Source organism: Diadema antillarum, unplaced genomic scaffold (assembly GCF_040938485.1).
Source record: "Diadema antillarum isolate AM-2024a unplaced genomic scaffold, OU_Dant_1.0 scf00000150, whole genome shotgun sequence".
In the NCBI taxonomy this organism is placed as follows: domain Eukaryota; kingdom Metazoa; phylum Echinodermata; class Echinoidea; order Diadematoida; family Diadematidae; genus Diadema; species Diadema antillarum.
The window spans coordinates 1,142,501-1,161,246 of record NW_027271039.1 but is presented as its reverse complement, the minus strand read 5'-3'; the positions used below and the strand labels follow the sequence as shown (position 1 = coordinate 1,161,246).

Here is an 18,746-nt window from a genome sequence, read left to right as displayed (position 1 = left end):
CAGACACGGTGTATTTAATGATATCATTTTTGCCCAAAATCAGTTGAATGAAACTGCGAAATCGACAAAGCAGGTATAGGTATTTAGACCCATTCTCTCCCCTTTTTTTATGTTACAGTAGGTCAGAATTTCCTTCTGATGTCACAATGACATTATGACATCATCTCACAAATAATATGGTACTATTTAGCAAAGGTGTGGAAAAATGTTCAAATAAAAAAGTTACGTCATTTAACAAATAATTCCACATGACGTGTCAATCAAGCCAACATTCTGACAATGATGAAAGATAAATCGCATGAAGCTCATGTAATCAATGACTAAAGGATACATTTCCGATCCAAAATATTATAATTGATACCAATCTTATAAAATATGTCACGAAAAGAGTTCAAAGGAACAATACCCATCACTAACCGCGTCATCATCTACCACAGAAACACCTGAAGTGAATCTAATATTTCATCAGTATTCCCTCCGGTATAGTTTTACTCAAATTACCTATATATTTTCACCAAGATTTCGGACTGCTTATTGATCGATGTTCACATTAATATCTGGTGATAATTCACGCAATACCATGCTACGAAATCAAATGCGGGAGGACCGCACACACCAACAAACAACATAAAACGTGAAATATGAATAAATCATCTAATACAATATATCTCTTTCGTTGTCCGTCTCCCTGTCTGTATGCATAGTTTTGTGTCTCTTCCTTCATTTATTGTTATTCAGAAACATGGAGAGTAGGGAAGAGAGATTCAGAGAAAGAGAGAGAGAGATGTGTATGAATATCATAACATAGTCAAGTACGCAAAAGCCAAACACACACACACACACACACACAGTTACGTACATATAATGTATTATTCGGTACATTCGTCGAGATTAATATTTTGGAAAATTTTAAACAACAATATCTTCGCACTGGCCTGGCAAAATTTTATTTTTTTGTAAGTGCTTGAATATTGCAGGCATAAAAGCAATGAAACTGCAAAGCAAACTTGATCTTTGCAGGGAGGCAAACATGTGTCAATTTGCTTGAATATGAACATGACATTTCAACCTGTGATTATTTGTCGTCATGCGAAATCATCTTGAAGTCTGGCTGTTACTGTATTCGTTTCATCTTCATCGTCCCTGCAAATAAGATTTATGATTTTCCTTCATATGGGATGAAATGATGAAATTGTCGGCCATTACTTCGGAATATCGTGTTTGCAGCGATATCCAAGATGCAAGCAACGCGTTAACCTTCAATACACTTTCTACCGCAATTCCATTTACACAGCACACACAGAAACATGAACACACACACGGACACACACACACACACACACACACACATGTGTGCGCACGAAGTTTCAGCAGATCCATTTTATGCCCTGAAAATGCATAATTCGCAGGCACACACACGTACACACAGACAAGCAACACACGCATATACACACATTCACTCTCGCTAATACACACAAAGTGCAAGCATTTTGCGTTTGCGTCCACAGTCGCCGTAAAATGGCGCCGCAGTCACGACCGCCACAATAAATCTAATGTGTACACCATGTCTTTCCCCAGGGCGGTCGCGCGCTGAGCTTCATGTACATATTTTGCTGCAGAAGGTCGCAAGCCGTTATCACTTGCCTGGAAAATCTGCACTGCGTAATACTCCTACACATTTTGCCGCGATCTGTGTAAAGGCAAAACGTTAGCTCCCTCATCACCCCACAGACAGAGAACAGCAGGACGAACATTATACGATTTTACGTGAATCAGCCACAGGTAAAATTCGATGAGAATGATTGTGAGCGTGATACATACGTGGGTGTCTTTTCCTTCCTTTTCATCAAGTTTTCTTATTGTAGAAACGACCACTTGTGATCATGGGGCAAAATAATGAGAACTGAATGATTTGTACTGTTCATGAATTGATATTTCCGTCACTTTAACTGATCAGAAGTCTTCACTGGTTGTTATCTGTAGATCTTTTCCTATAACGTATTTTCTTTAAAAGAGCGTCGTCTCGTTTTCATGTTTGAATCATAACGTAAAAGCATGAAAATGTTTCGTGTTAGGAGTCTTAGAATGTTTTTTTTTTTGTTCTCTATGATTATGGCCATTGCATCTTTATTATCTCCTTACCAGTCACATGATGCAGTGTTATGAATCTTTCAGATGATGAAGTTATGAAACTATGAAACTGCTGTATGAATTACCGTAACGAGGTCCGCAATAAAACCGAAATTTGGAGAGAACAAGCAGAAACCTAACCGCTTGATGTTACAGGTCAAAATGCTCAGATGGAGTGGATTGTATTTGGCGTTCATAGCAATGACAAACAAACAAAAATCAATAAATGAAAAACTTACTACGGTCGCCCCTCCCCCTAAAAAAAAAAAGGTGTGAAATTCTTAAAGAGAAAAATAGCTGAACTGACTACCAATTAGGGACTAGTCAATTAAATTGTATATACCACAAGTGCAAGCTTCCGTGTCAGCTGAAAATCAGCGGGGTCTTTATCTATTTATGATCTCTTCGTTTGTTTGTTTGTTTGTTTTTTATTTGCTTGTTTTTTGGTGTTGGCAACTGACATAGACAAAAAAAGTAATTTATTCAATGAGTTTGATTTACGATAAGGTTTATTCATCACATTGTATAGGAATAGCCGCCTAAATCCTATCCACACCCCCTCTCTCTCTCTCTCTCTCGCTCTCTCCCTCTCTTTGTCTCTTTGTATCTATCATTTTTGATGGTGATTTATCAATGGCATATATATATATATATATATATATAGTTGCTATGTTATCTATATACAATTATTTATCAAATAGCATGCATTTTTATGATGTATTACGAATGATATATCATCATAAATATACAATTATGACAGTGGATAAAAAACAGCCAACAAACAAAATAATGGGACAATAAGCATATAAAATTAATTAAAGTATATAAAATAAAGTATCCGAAAATTGGATTACAAAATAGAGATAATAGAGATAATAGAGATACTCTACCAGTATGATAATGTAGATTCTCAGCTCTCTATGCGGTAGTTCAATATGTCAGCAAGAAAAGAAGATCCAATCGCATTTCATTTCCTTTATCCTTCCTGCAGCTATTTTACCCCGTACTTACAGTATTGGAAGCCAACACTATCAAATAACGTTTACGATTTATTTCCAGCGTTTTGCCAGAACAGGTTTACTAGCTGATACGACGCCCGTCGGATGTTCATGATTAAAATCTACAATGCCCTGTTTTAGTAGGGAGAAAGATATGCCTCTTCATTTCATTAGTGTTGTTGCTAGTGTGCGATATGTGCTTTGTACAATTCGCCTTAATCAGTCTCACTTGTTTCAAGCAAAAACACTGGCTGAAAGGTAATGACAGTGTGAGAAAGAAAGGAGAGAGGAGAGAGAGAGAGAGAGAGGGGGGGGGGGGGAGGGGGAGATAAAGGGAGAGTAAGAGATGGGGAGGGAGAAATGTCTTATCTTAGTGACGAGGATCGCAGAAAGTTTAATCATTTAGCCATTGCACCAAACAGAGCAGAAATATATACCCACATTTTGCATGCATGTATGTCGGTCTATGCTATGTCCACCTGTACAAAATATGTGTGTGCGTGTGTTTGTGTGTGTGTGTGTGGGGGGGGGGGTGTAATCGTCAGTGCGTGTCTGCAAATCTACGCTTGAAAAGCAGACTTCACTTGCGAGGATTAATTTTCGAGAGTGTTGCAATGCGTGACCTATGACATTTCAAGCCTGTATTCTCCGCTGAAATGTGAAACACATTCCTGTGTGTATCCATTACTCCGCATGACAGTCAATTACATACGCAATCACTGGCGTTCTTTTCATTCCCAGCAGAGATACTGTCCCGGGCAGAACTACGTATATGTCTCATTTCAATTATTATTAATCCTTTTCCGTATAATCTAAGAAACTATCACCCTCCAAATCTTGTAACTAAGAAACAAGTCCAAAACAGAGGTGGTATTGGCTATGAAGTTAGGAAGTGTGTTTTAGATAACAACGCAGATATGTTGACAGACATAGATGTTTCTATTGCAGCCCATTAATTACGGTCAAGACATCATGCTATCCATGCAATGATATAATGTCTAATGACGAATACATGTTGCTCATTTATATGAAATAAAAACCTCTCTAAATTGACTACCTTTCCCTTTTATTTCATTCCAATATTGCTGATGTGGTATTGCGGGTGTTTGTTCGTTGTTCATTTTTTTTTCAGTGGAGGGGTGTTTTTTTCTTACTTACCTGATTTTCTTCGGCAAGGATAGGAGCTTACGTCGTATATGACGTTTTTCTTTCACATTGTTACTAAGCGCATAATTTAAATGAGATAACATCAAATAGCAGCCTGTACCTTTTATGACTAAACATTTATTGGAGCCCTAAATTATCCGTAAGACACAAATGTCATAACAGAGTAAACGGTTTGATTTAATTTTCTAGGATATTACCAGGTGATGATTTCAATGAAAAAAAAAGTTACAAATAGAAATTATAACATGTTTCAAAGAGTATTTTGAGTATTAGATCATCTTTACTTAATGTGTTGTATAATACATGAAATAATAATCATCATGGGAAAAAACCTAAGAAAAGCACAGCTTGTAAACATAATTCTGTTACTCATAGGTGAAGTTATTGCCTGAGTTGAATATTTTCTTTTCTTAGAAGTAAATTTATCGGTATACTGTTTAACATTAAATATATTGTAAAAGATTGTAAAAACATCGAGTAACACCAGTTCCTGTCGAAATAAAAACCGGGTTGGTATTTGCTGCAGAAGGACATAACACAGGACATTGCTACTGTCCCCATGACGGTTTTGTTGGTGATTTCTTCCTTTCTTCTTTCACATTCTCTTCTCCTTGTGTGTGTGTGTGTGTGTGTGTGTGTGTGCACGCACGCTTGTCCATTGCAGGTGCACTAGGATGCGTGCAGAGCGTATGTGTGAATGTAACAGCCTGTGTTTGGTTTTCTTTCGGGGAACCTACTCCCACGAGCATCTGCTTCTATGTAGGTTCCCTCCACACACATATTTATCCATAATGAATGTACCCTTGGGAATGACATGAATTGATTTTGTGCTATATAAATGGTATTGAACTTATAACGTATAACTTATATGTTACTTTACATTGTCATTGATGGATAATTATTGTAAACACGGCATTGTATGATTTGTGTGAGAACTTAATAAATGGAATGGAATGAAATTTAATTTCCGAAAAGAAAAATATAATAGAAATACGTCTTACGTCATTGTCTTTTAAATCCTAATAGAATTTAAATCTTGGTTCTATGAACATGTTACAGTGTTACTATTTGTATTGCTGACTCAGCTGAAATGCAACTCTTCGGAAATTGTGAATTCTTGCGGCATATTATTATTTTTTTTTCAGTTTTACTATGAAATTAGATAGAATGTTTACACACTTGAATTATTTCACCGGGATTCCCTCCACGTTAACCGTCCCACAAGAAAAAAAGAAATGGAAATATAAATGTGGGTTGTTGTTGTTTTCGGAAACCCCCGCATTAACAAAACGAAAACGCAACCATAGTTTTAAAGAATTTATTGATAAGAGGTTTTTCATGTTGTGAATATTTGGTGTATCATTGTAAAACGGACAGCTCTACGTTCGATCTCTGCATCAACATGGCTGACGAGAAGAAATCCAGATATGTTTCCATGATCAACCGCTGCACCGACGAAGGGAGAGCGAGCTTCGAAAGCCTCGTGGAGAGCGTGTCGGCAGCCGCGGACGAGGACGTGACCACTGTCGAGAAAGACGTAGGAGCACAGGTATTTTCACTTCAGTTCCTTTGGCAATCATTTTGAAATACAGTACTCTCCGCATTATCGGTTAGGCTCGAGCAGAGCGTTTCTTACCCGATTAAGCGGAGTACCCGATTAACAGAAGAACACGTCTCATTCACAACTGACACACATACAATGTGTATGTATACATGCATTGTACACTGCACCAAACACCTACAATGTATACTTAACATGTGTACTTGCACAGCACATTATACATACCTTACACTTACTCATCAGTCACGAGCAATAATTTTACACTCTTTTCATGAACAAATATGTCTTCAGAAAACTTTGTCGTTTGACTATAAAAGACTCCTCGCTAACACGCAGGCGTTTTCCGAAATTAACAGGTCTCTTTGCTTGCACTAGTCACGTAGAACGTCGGATTACTTTTCGAAAAGTGACTTGGGAAAGCAAAATTATGGAGCCGGTGCAAGGCCTGATTTTCGTTGCAAACTTCTCGTATATTGTGAATGTTGTTGCGGAGTAAGGGAGGAGCGCAAGTGTGTTCAACTCCTGTCTATGCAATGATTGTGAGTGCCAGCTACATGTGCAATGTTTGTTTACGTGTGGCAAGTCGGTACTGGTACATATGTTTTCATCATGTTTAATTACTCCCCAAATGATCGGTCTTCTTTGCAAATTAAGCAGAGAATGCGATTAGCCGTGGAAAATTTGGCATTCATGATTTCTTAAAGTGTTATATCTGCGATAAAATGTGGGTAGAAGTTAGATTAGAAGAAAATCATTTACCCATTTCGTCGGCGTTTTCACGAACCGACGCTATTTCGTTTTTGAGCGAAAATGCAATTCTGAGAAAATCGCGTTTAAAGATCTCACAAGTTTTAGACAACGTTTTCAATGACTTTTCCTGTCTTGTGTGTGAAAATTTTGACAGGGTGATGAGAGTGGAAGTTGTTCTTCCTATCCATAGTGTAATTTCAGTGTGAATTCAAAAAATTTACGATATTTCTGTCTTCAAACTCACTGCGTCGGTTCGTAAATCCATCGTTTCTTGCGCGCACCATAGGTTATGTACTTAAGCGCGGGTCTCACGAACCGACGTAAGTTGTATTACGCCGGTTCGTGAGACCCGCGCTGTAGGGCCTGTACAATAGGTAACGTGCAATACGCGTGTATTTACGAACCGTCGCTATTTCATTTTCGTATGTGTTTACATACAAATACTATTAGGGCTATACCTGCTTATCAACAATAACCTTATTAATTGAAATTAATTGTCATGTAATGATTGTTGTGATGATTACAATACATTTAGTGATAATTAAGATGATAATACAAGCCAGTTTCTCTTAATTGTTCTAAAAAGAGTGTTGTCATTGTTTTCATCTTCATTTAGTACACGCATTGTTATTATAGCTGTGGTTGATCGTTCCAAAGATTTCTTTGCCCCCCCCCCTTTTTGTGGATGTATTATTATTTAACACCTTTGCATTTGGACATCTATCATTTGGTAATACATGTACTCGGTATACTGTGTTTTATATTTTTTACTTTTTACTGTTTTTTTTAAACTTTATTAACTTACTTTTTCATTTTTTCACATTATTTTTAATTCAAATTCAGTTCACTTCTTTCATAATAATTATGAATGTTTGTTCTAAGATGAAGGATGCCCCTAAATCTTGGGAAAAAGGCGTGCCAGTCAGTAATAATTACTTGTATTTACTCATCTTTCATACTCATGCATGCACTCTGTTATTTCTTTCTCTGAAATAATATATTAATTTCTTTATTTCTTATTATTCCACATATTTGTGACATTTACTTTGTCACAATTTTTATCAGTGTCATTATTGTCATTTGGCTCGCATGCGAATTCACTCATAATTCCTCATTTTCCATCTTTCTCTTTCCTGCTCAACAGATTCTATGATAGCTGCACCTGATCATATAAAAACATAAAACTCATCCTGCATGCACTCTTCGAAACTGATAAACTCATAAAAATACATAAATATCAACACTATCAGAATTTCAAGCTTCATTTTAAATATAACTGTATAATAATGGTCATGTTTTATTATGCCTTTTGCAGCAATATATTGAAGAGGTACATTATGTAATCGAAGAAACATAGGTCCTCAATAAAATATCAAATTTGAATTACTCAGAGATGAGTAATGACAATGGGAAGGATAACAATTGTGGAAGAGCTCCATAAATCAATACATATCTAATGGCAAATGGAGATGGAATCAAGATTCAAGAATATGTGTAATTCAAGTTCATTATTATATCAGTTCTTGTGTGTTCACAAAAAGAGGAACACAGTTCGAACATGCACACCAAATCTTACATCGTACATTTACATCTATAGAGTGCGGACGGAACATATACAAGAGAAAGAATAACATTCTCAAATTAATATATCAAGCATAACTATGTATATGAACACACAAAGATGTTGCTGCATATGCATGAAGCTTGAGAGTGCTGCAACACCCATATGCTCAGATAAAAACTTGATGTATATCATACAAAAGAGAAGAGGTACTGCATGTACATGTAGTTACACTATTCACAGGACAGTAGAGAAAAAGCACGAGAGAGAGAAGGAAATGGGTGTCTAAAATAGGTCGATGTAAGGAGTGCCAAGCCAATTAAGTCTCTAATAGAAGTCATACATATATAAGGAAACAAATTAATCACAACATAAATGATCATGCTCATGTTAACCAATAATTAGCATCTAAAAATGTGTGTAGAAAGCCCATAATATCAGCCTTTCGCCCCGTAGGCTTGTTACATATGAGAAAAGAGAAATTTTGGCCGACCCCCCCCCCCCCGTGAATCCTTAATCCACCAGTACTATAAACACATTCTGAGAATGTGTTTTAGTACATGTACTAGCAAATTCACAAGAGGGGTGGGGAAATTCAGCCAAAATTGTGTGTGGCTAAAATAATTAAAAAGAAAGGTCATCAGCAAAACTACGGGGTGGATGCAGACGAATTTTCATGTGATGACTAAAAAAAATGCAGCTAAAGGAAAAAAAAAAAGACGGCGGAGAGGGGCCAAGGCTAATTTGAGTCCCCCCCCCCCACCAAAAAACAAACAAACACCACTGTTTTACAGCACCTTTAAAGGACTCTTAATTTTTTTGTTTGTTAAAAACAAACGTCTCGAAGTAAAGAATTCCATATTGTAGGCAAAATGTAGACCGATACAGTGTATAAAGTGTACATCCCAAGCTATTAAAGAAAAAAAAAACAGATTATGAATATCATTTAAAGTAAGAATTTCAGTGTGTTTAATCATCTTTAGTTGAGTTGCAAATGACATGTACATATTTAATAAGAGCAGTAAACTTCGAAGCGCCCCCAAGCCCTTCTATACTTAATTATTCATGTGTAAAGGTAGCGCCAGGGCACTCCGGTGGTCTAGTGGTTATGACGCTGGTCTAGTAATCCAGAGGTCGTGGGTTCGAATCCTGCTTGGGCTGCCTGTGATTTTTTTTTTTTTTTTCACAGCAGCCTACAAACTGCACACTGCAGTTGCGTGCGTTACTACGGATGGAGACAAATGAATAATCTATTATTTTAATATACAATGTTTGACATCCTTATTGCAATCACTTTCTTTAATTGTAAATTTAGAGACATAATGAATTATTATTAAAAGAAATCAAATTTCTGTATTTTGTTGTGAGTTTGCATGGGAACATACACGTATCATAATTTACAATTTTAGTTAGATAAAGAACATCTTATAACAGAACTGTCTAGTGATGGTTGAATAATTATGTCAATTTGTTATAAGTCCTATCAGTTACATGGAGTGCATGTTCCCATGTTTATAAGAATCATACGTGACACATTCAAAGTGGGTTGAAAACAACAAAACAATAAATAAAAGAATAAAGGAGAATAGAACTTAATCTGATTACAGCATCATCTAAATATTGCCAATGTGCACTTAGAAATCTATCAAGATTTATCACAAGGTTATGATTACCACACAAAAGCTTCAAGATTTATTATCATGAAATACATATCAATGAACACTTTAAAAAAATCTAACATTCCATATCCACATGAAGCTTTCCTTGATATAAATGTCTCTCTGTAGTGTTATTAAAGTGTAGCAAAATTGTAATTACGACATCACAGAATCGAATGCATTGTTTTCACCTTCAATCTTAGGATCTCCTTTCATGTTTCCACTTTACAATCACATTTCACTGTAGATATACCGTCCTTATGTTGTCGCCCTTCATCCCAATTTCTCCCTTCTATCCTATCTGTAGATTGTCTTCTTTCCTAAGCCATTGTATTCACATTCCTTGATGATCAGCACGATGCTGTACTTTTTTCTTCTTCTCTGAAACAGTCCAGCTCTTCGCTACTGCATGGCATCAGTCATCTGAAAGAAAAGACAGAAATTAAGAACTTTCGATTAAAACCAAACATCATGATACAAGATACAACTTTCATTTTGAGAAAAAGAAATCAGCCAACTAAACTGTAGTTGAAATTATTTTGCTCTATTTATATTAAAACAAAACGGTATACAGGATCAAAGAATGTCAAAAAAAATACTGCTGTTCGTCTTTGATGCATATTCAAATTGTCTCGCCTTTTACATATTTTACTGATGCAAGGTCTTATGTCTAGCACTTAGTAAGTCTCATGTAGAATTTAAATCATTATTCACATGAATAAATCTGCATGTCCTTGTAAACAAGGCATTGCTTTGAAAAAGCTGAATATTACTAATTGCATTTGGGAAACAGTCTACGACAATCAAATTTGTTTATTATCAGAGACTTTAACATCTTAATTAGACCTAGACTCTACATTACCATTGTATTCACATCCGTTGGTGATGTACACGACCCTGTACTTTTCCTTTTCTTTTCTGAGACAGTCCAGTTCTTCGCTACTACATGGCACCAGTCATCTGAAAGAAAAGAAAGAAATTAAGAACTTTTGATTAAAATCAAACATCATGGCACAAGATACAACTTTAATTTTGAGAAGAAAAAAAAATCAGCCAACAAAACTGAAGTTGAAATTATTTTGCTCTATTTATATTAAACATAAAACAAAATGGTATGCCTATGCAGGATCAAAGAATGTCAAAAATGCTGCTGTTCGTATTTGATGCATATTCAAATTGTCTCGTCATTTACACATTTTACTGATGCAAGATATTATGTTTAGCACTTAGTATGTCTCATGTAGAAATTGAATTATCATTCACATGAATATAAATCTACATGTATTTGTAAACAAGGCATTGCATTGAAATAGCTGAATATTACTACATGTACCTGCATTTGGGAAACAGTCTATGACAATCAAACCTGTTTCTTATCAGAGACTGTAACATCTTAATTAGACCTAGACTCTACATTATCATTCAGCTTTTAAAGGTATTAACCACTCACCTATAAAATACTGGCATTGTCATGTGCATCATATTTCTTTGATACTGCACATATTTTCATGAAGTCTGCGCAAGAATGCAAATGAAACATGTCTGCTGTTTGGTATTTATGAAAAAAAAAATCACTAACCCGGAAGTCCTTGGCCTTAGGAATAACATGTGGTGAGTTAGTAGGAATTGACGTTAAAATAGAATAAGAATAGATCTACTAAATAGGCCTTTGCCTCATGAATGTCTAGACCTTTCACTTTTAAGTTACCAGTGGTTCACAAAATTTATATTATAGATCTAGACTACATCTAGATCTAGACATCTAATGCTATTAGATCTTGGCAACTTTTGTCTTTGTGACACGAAATTAACACGTCACGGATGATATTGCGGCGATATCCAACAGGATGACAGTACCACTATTACTGAATTAGTAAGTTGACATAAATAACTAACATCAACTTGTTAACGTACGTTAGAGATGGCACCATATACAATAACCGGTGACACTGACACTGACAGATCTAATGACTACGTTTAGACTAACGTTAAAGAGTTAGACTCGCCATCTCAGTAAGTCGTCCAAAGACAAAGTCAATACAGGGCTAAGTCAGTGTTACTGTTATGTTAGGCCTAACAAATGTTAACGGTTACTCGGTTAGGTTAGGTTTACCAGGACTCAAGAGTCGTGGTTAAATCAGTCGAGGGACATTTCTTAGAAGTCCTTCGATTCCAAGAATAAAAAGGGTGAAAGAACAAAGGGAAAAAAAGGAAAGAAGAAAGGACAAAAGATTATGTATGGCTGCTGTGGAAATCGACAGCGCTACTGTATCACTATCAATCACGCGTAAATATGTAAACACCATTTGGTTGGGCCGCATTCACAAGTTTTAGGGAAAAAAAGCCCCACCGCTGTGCTTCAAAGGTACTCCACTCGAACTAACGTTAGACATAATGTCACATATCTACACACAGTACGGTACTAGGGCTGAATTCACAAGTATACTATAACACTGCACTGTACAGGAAAGCCACCTAACCTGTAGAGTACTACTCGTAGTGTTTAGGTAGTATCACTAGACCACATATACTGTCATAGATGACATCTACACCAACGCTGCACACTGGCACTGGTCCGACGGTCCCTGACCAGGAAAAATCACTGTTGGACACTGACCAGTAACCTTTTTCAGGAATGGACCAGTAAAAATTGGGGGGGGGGGGGAAATGGGTGGACTCTACCTACTATTACCACTAGTCTAGATGTAGATCTAGAGCTAGACTATAGACTCTGTGTTAATTTGACTTGGTCTTGGACTTCAGCTGATCTTAGTTTTAGTAACTGGCATTACAAGTAAAGTCTTAACTTAGACTTAATAGTTAAACTTGAAAGTTAAAGTCTGACATGTCTAACTTTATTCTTTACTCTTCCTTTGAGTTTTACTTTTAGACTTTTTACTTTTTTTTTTAGTTTAGTAGGCCTACTTTGTCAATCTCATGATTTCATTTTCAACTCAAGTCAAGGCATAGCCATGAGTGTCTTCGAGACTTTGACATCTTGCATGTCTTGCACACAGACGTTACGACTACAGTACTCAGTAGTCTCAGAAGTAATGACATAAGTTGAAAAGAAACTATAAATAATATGATTTGGGATCTAATTTGAAATTGGATGGCGTTTACAGACTAGGCTTCATAAGCATCACACGATTGAATACATGGGACTACACTCTACCGCAATTAATGATTATGGTAGTCCAACTGAAACTGTTATTTTGAGCATGATTTTAATACGATTATAGCTTACCATTCACTTCACTCGTGGACAGTGGGCTGGCTTAGGTCGTCATTCATCTTTCAGAAGGTTTGGTTCTCACTCTGAGATCTGGATTAGGGCCAAAACCTAATTCTAGGCCAGTAAGTTGAACAAAGCTCAAAATAATGCAACTGCGACGGTTCGTAAAACCCGCATTGCTCTTCACACTAGCAATTCGGGTTTCACGAACCGGCGTATCTTTACTGCGTCGGTTCGTGAAACCCCTTTTTCTCAATTTCTCGATATTTCGAGTACCGTCGTTTTTTTTCTTTCTTTGATAAAATTAAGAATAATTAATTTTGTGATCTAAAATTTTGGGATTTGGTAGAGTTTTGAAAGCACTTTCATTTGGTACCAATATCTCGATTTTGAAAATTTTGACCAAAATCGAAATAGCGTCGGTTCGTGAAAACACCGACGATTTATGCGGAGAGGCAACCCGATTATCAGGTAATTTTAATATGCATTGGAACTGATTTTGACATTACTACCCAATTAAACGGAGTACCCGTTTAAGCGATACCCGATTACGCGGAGAGTACAGTGTATTCATATACAAATGATGCACAGGATAGAGTGTGTTAGTGTAGGCGTGGTGCACTCGAGGGTATTTACAATTATGAAACATGCACGAGGCAAAGCCGAGTGCATGTTGCACTACATTGTAAATACCCGAGAGTGAGCTACGCCTCCACTAACGCCACGAAATAATCCTGTGCATCATTTGTTTTATAAAATGGGTCGAAAATTCGAAAACTAGCATCATTTTTCAGCGTTTTTCACGTACCTTTGTGGGCCAAGACGTCCGGAGATGTTCGTCCCAAACATTTACGCACGTCGCACTCGCGGAAGTCCCGCACATATAGTATAAGTATAATGGGGGGTTGGGTTTCCGGACACTTAAGTTCCCGCATGAAAACTTACTTATTTTACATAGAATATGCACCCTTTACCTTAAAGACTTGATATAGACTCCTCATATAGGCCTACTAGACAACATACTCTGAAAACGGCGTGAGAATTAACCTGCTAAATCGTTGGATTTGCTCTTCAAAGTGACTCCATGTACGCGTCCGGTCCCATAACGCTTGGTCTACTGTACTGTACAAAGTGTACGTATAGCAGTAGAGTATACGTACGTACGCCACACATGCTATGCACAAGGGAAGACAGGCCGGCCGGCCGGCAGCCCGAACTAGAAACAGGATTGACAGCGCGTATGCATGCAATTTATCAAAGGAGCCGCCGCGCGCACAGACGATCGGCAATCTACCATAGGATTACAGGCAGTGCAATTGTACTGAAGTAAAGGAAGGAGGTGTGTCTCATTTCAGCGCTTCCTATTGGCTACATTCTTGAACCCATTTTATAATTATCATTCCCACACCAGTGACTCACGAAAGGTTATGTAAGTACGTAAACTATAATTACTGGTCTTTTCCGCCCTTTGAGGACACATGCATGTGATAAATACACGGGAGTCACAATCTTAGAAATGATAAGTATATAAAGTACATTACAAAATGTAAAAAAGAAAGGTAATGCAAAGGGTCACATCTTTGCAATACACACATCTTTACAATTGGGATATTCCTGCTTGTTGCGCAAAGCGCACTTTTTTTTTCTGTGCTGATAGCTAATGGAATGAAATTTACATCTGACATCAAGTGACAGAATTGTATGTTGTGTAGTGCATAAAAAAAAATTGATAATAAAGGTCCCTGGCGAAAACGAAACCAAGAGATGTTGCTAATCTTTAGAAAACTAATCACACATTGTAACAACTTCCTGGTCAGAACTGACTCGGAAAGGATCCGTTGGGGTCACACCCCGTTCAGGGTCAAAAATGACTTGGAATTTGGTCATGAAAACCCGGAATGGGGTCATCCTAATCCAAATCATGACTCTGAATGTGGTGATATCCGACCCCATTCCTTTTCATTTCTGACCCGGAACGGAGTGTGACCCCAACGGACCCTTTCCGGGTCAGCTTTGACCCGGATGTTTTTGGAGTGCATGTTTTGAGTTTTGTTTTTTTTGTATTTTTAAGCTATGCTTTCAATATGCTATTACAATACACGTGTTGCCAAGAGATATAATATTTATTTTAATGACACTTTATTGTTGCAAAGAAATGCATCTGAAATCAATTCCATCGGTATCACTGTTAACCAAAAAATGATTTGAAGACAACGCACATAATCTGTGATAATTATGTCTGTAAAACAAATCACATAACACTGGTGTTATTAAAGGAAACCTCTGGATGATTTTCAGATTTTTACATTTGAACAACCATAGATTAGTTATACTGGGGACAGAGTTTCAGAATTTACGATAACTGGGATGAAGAATAAGGATATTTTCGAAATGTATAGCAAATTGCAATGAACAATTCGGGATGATAACATGACAGAGTCACCATTAGAATGCATGAGTTGGGGCCCAAGGCAGCAGCAGGCATGCATAGATTATACACAGGTGAACTCGCAAGCATGTGGTATTGTAATGGAACTACACTGATACATTTCTGAAATATGTGAGCCTCCTATGTCATCATCCTTGTGCAGTGTAATATTTGTTTAAAGTATTGTTTCTCTGCTCAAGAACCACAATAAATTCCACAAATCTATACATGGAGCTGTTGATTTGTAAACTACATGACGTGAAATTATGAAAATCGTCTGGAATTTCCCTTTAACAGACCCAAGTTGCACTTTCGGTCCTCTTCTTCATTGACTTACAATCTTACTCGATGTTTACCTTAATCAACTTAAGCAATATTAGCACAGGAAACACACATCCATTTTTTTAAAAACATAAACTGCTGTTATGACAAAACTACTAGTGTTTGTGGACTTACCCCAAGTTCCCTTTCAGTTGCACTATTTTCTAACTACATAATTCTACACGTACATGAAAGATATGTGTAATCAGCATGTTTCGGTTGGGACAATTCATGTTAGATTGCAGTGATAATACCTTCAGAGGTACTTTTGACTCTATCTTTTCTGACAAACGAATAATTTCATATGTCCTTTTGGGCAGTCTAGTGACTCTGATTCACCCAGGGAGGTGACCTTACCTGAATAATCCAATTAATCCAAACAAATAATAATATCCAAACAAATATGAAATAGGTATACGTATTTCATCTCTGTATTGATTGTATGCTTTTATGTAGATTAATTTGTTGTATTTTTAATGTAAGTATAATGCTTCAATATGAGTGTTGTGATTTCATGTATTTTCAATGTGGGTGTGGACCCCTATGAAAAACAGCCACTGGCTGAATAGGGTCATCCAACCCATGAGTAGTGAATGAATTAAATAAAATACAAATAAAAATCAACAATCATGATCTCCGGATGACAAAATGCATATCTAATTTCGTCAGAACAGCTTTACAGCTTCGACGGTACAGAAGCTCTAGAACTAAAGGGATTTTTTTAACCCCTCAATATTTCGTTTTTCTCGTAGCATAGACTATAAACAAGTTTGGTCTGAAGCTATGAGTATAATACTACATGTTTAATTCATTATTTACTTCCATTTTTTATCGTTCAGTCAAATGTTGTGTACTCAAAATCATTTGTAATTTTCTAATTGTATTTTATGTAGGAGAAGAAAATGGAAGTGAAAATGAAAGGCGAAAAAATGACGAAAGGTTCTGCTTTGTTCTTTTCGCACTCCTTAATACAAATAATTCATTCACTAGATACTTATGTCCAGAATGATATACATGATGCACGCATAATGTGCGTTGCAGCCATTCTAACATTTATACGCATAACATTACCATGCAACACTTTCGTTTGCTTGTAACGACGGAAAATACAGTAATCAAAAGTCAACGTATTCTGTCCATCTAACACACACCCGACATGACTGACTACACCTTTGTTTGATAGTTTCGTAAATTAGCTTTGGGACAACCCAGTAATCTCTCGGTTGTTATACCTGAAATGGAAGGCATTAAAGGTATAATCCTTCATGTTTTGTTTGTTTGTTGGTGTGTGTGTGTGTGTGTGTGTGTGTGTGTGTATTTTTTTTAAAGAAAAATGGAACATTTTTTAAGAACTCACTACACTTTTGGTAGCCATGCAAGCACACGCGTGGCGCTGACCATGTACATGTATACTAGTATGTAGCTACACCACGCTTTAAAATAGCACACACTGTTTTGCTGTATAGGTAAACCTCTTTACAATTCACTGAACTTTCACGGGACGTAATAATTTTCAGTCGATAGGAGGAGAAGAATGAGGGGAATAAAGGAAGAAAAAATAGCAGGATCATCTGTTAAAAATCGTTGATGCATCATAGCCATAGACCAATCGTTCTTGATCCTGCAATGCTGTTATGGAAATAAATTCATAAAGTCATTCGGAGTGTATGTCCTCGGCAGCAGGAGAGCAAAATTGTACAAAGGAATTTAAAAAAAAAAGCACCGGAAACATCAGATAATTCTGAAACCAAATTCAGCCATTTGCTTAGAATGCACGTAAGACGATTACATTCGAAGATAAGAAAGGCAGATTCCCTTGACACACTGCTTGAGGAGGCTTCAATTTCATCTACTCTCAGGTGTACTTGAATGCAAACTGTTTGTCGAAAAGTGATCACAGGAAGATTTTTATAGCAATGATTCATGATTGCTTTGCGGCATCGTCGCTGTTTAGACCCTGCTCAAAAAAAAAAAAAAGAAAAAGAAAAAAAGATGAAAAATAAACATAAACAACAACGTAAAACCATGGGCATACTGAATCGCAGAAATCAAATGCGAAATCAGAAATATTATTAGTCACACCAAAATGAACAGAACAAAATAAACCAAAACACGCATAATTACTATAATAGATGCTTGCTTCAATATACAACTAAATACAAGACACATGTTTCTTGTATGATTAGAAGAAAGAAAAAGATGAACATTATTGAAAATAAAAGGAGACGACGGATTATAAACGCAGTCACGGAAATACTAAAAATACATGCAAAATGTTTAGACAATCAGCCTCTAACATCTGGAATATGCTGCAAAATAAACCTGAAATGCATGAACAAAAGCGTAGTTATAATGAAATACTTGGTATGATACCACGCTTCTGTTTCGGTTGTGTTCATTGGGTTTTTTTTTCGCCGTATCGAAAAAAAAAATCGAATTACTCCTGTAAATTGGCGGGAAATGGACTTTCTATGGAAGTATCACCTACAGGCATGTCATATTTTTAATAGCAAGTTTCTAGTCTGCAGCAAAGGCTTATTCATAACTTCATCACCCAATGATTATTCAACAATGACAACGCAATATTCACATTGTCTCTATCGTGTGCCATATGAAAGGTATGCTTCGTAACACCATCAGTTCACACGCGTCCCACACGAAGTGGTAGATGGTTTGTCTCGTCATGGTGACACAAGGCGCTAACCGCACCTGCAGGTTTTTTTTTTAGCCATCAACCGTATACGGTTAAATGCGAATAAACGCAGAAATAAAAAAGATAGCACCGCCACATTGAACAACGGTTGTAGCAAAGCATTCCATAAAAGGGAGTTCAAAACGACTTCTGTTAATGCTTTTTTTTTACACTACCCTTGGGCGCCATTGTTGTTGTAATCAAAATTGATTATACCGTCGCATTTTAATTCCAGGTGCTCGTGG

General features: G+C 36.7%; 1 protein-coding gene across 1 annotated transcript in view; it reads left to right on the top strand.

Annotated features, from left to right (window-relative positions):
- Positions 1-5,697: 5,697 nt before the first annotated feature.
- The window catches only part of LOC139721797 (uncharacterized), a 15,425-nt gene continuing 2,376 nt past the window's right edge, over positions 5,698-18,746 (top strand). Inside the window, exon 1 of the mRNA XM_071633122.1 lies at positions 5,698-5,844. Within this exon, the coding sequence (XP_071489223.1) occupies positions 5,698-5,844 (147 nt within the window). The remainder of the gene's footprint in view (positions 5,845-18,746) is intronic.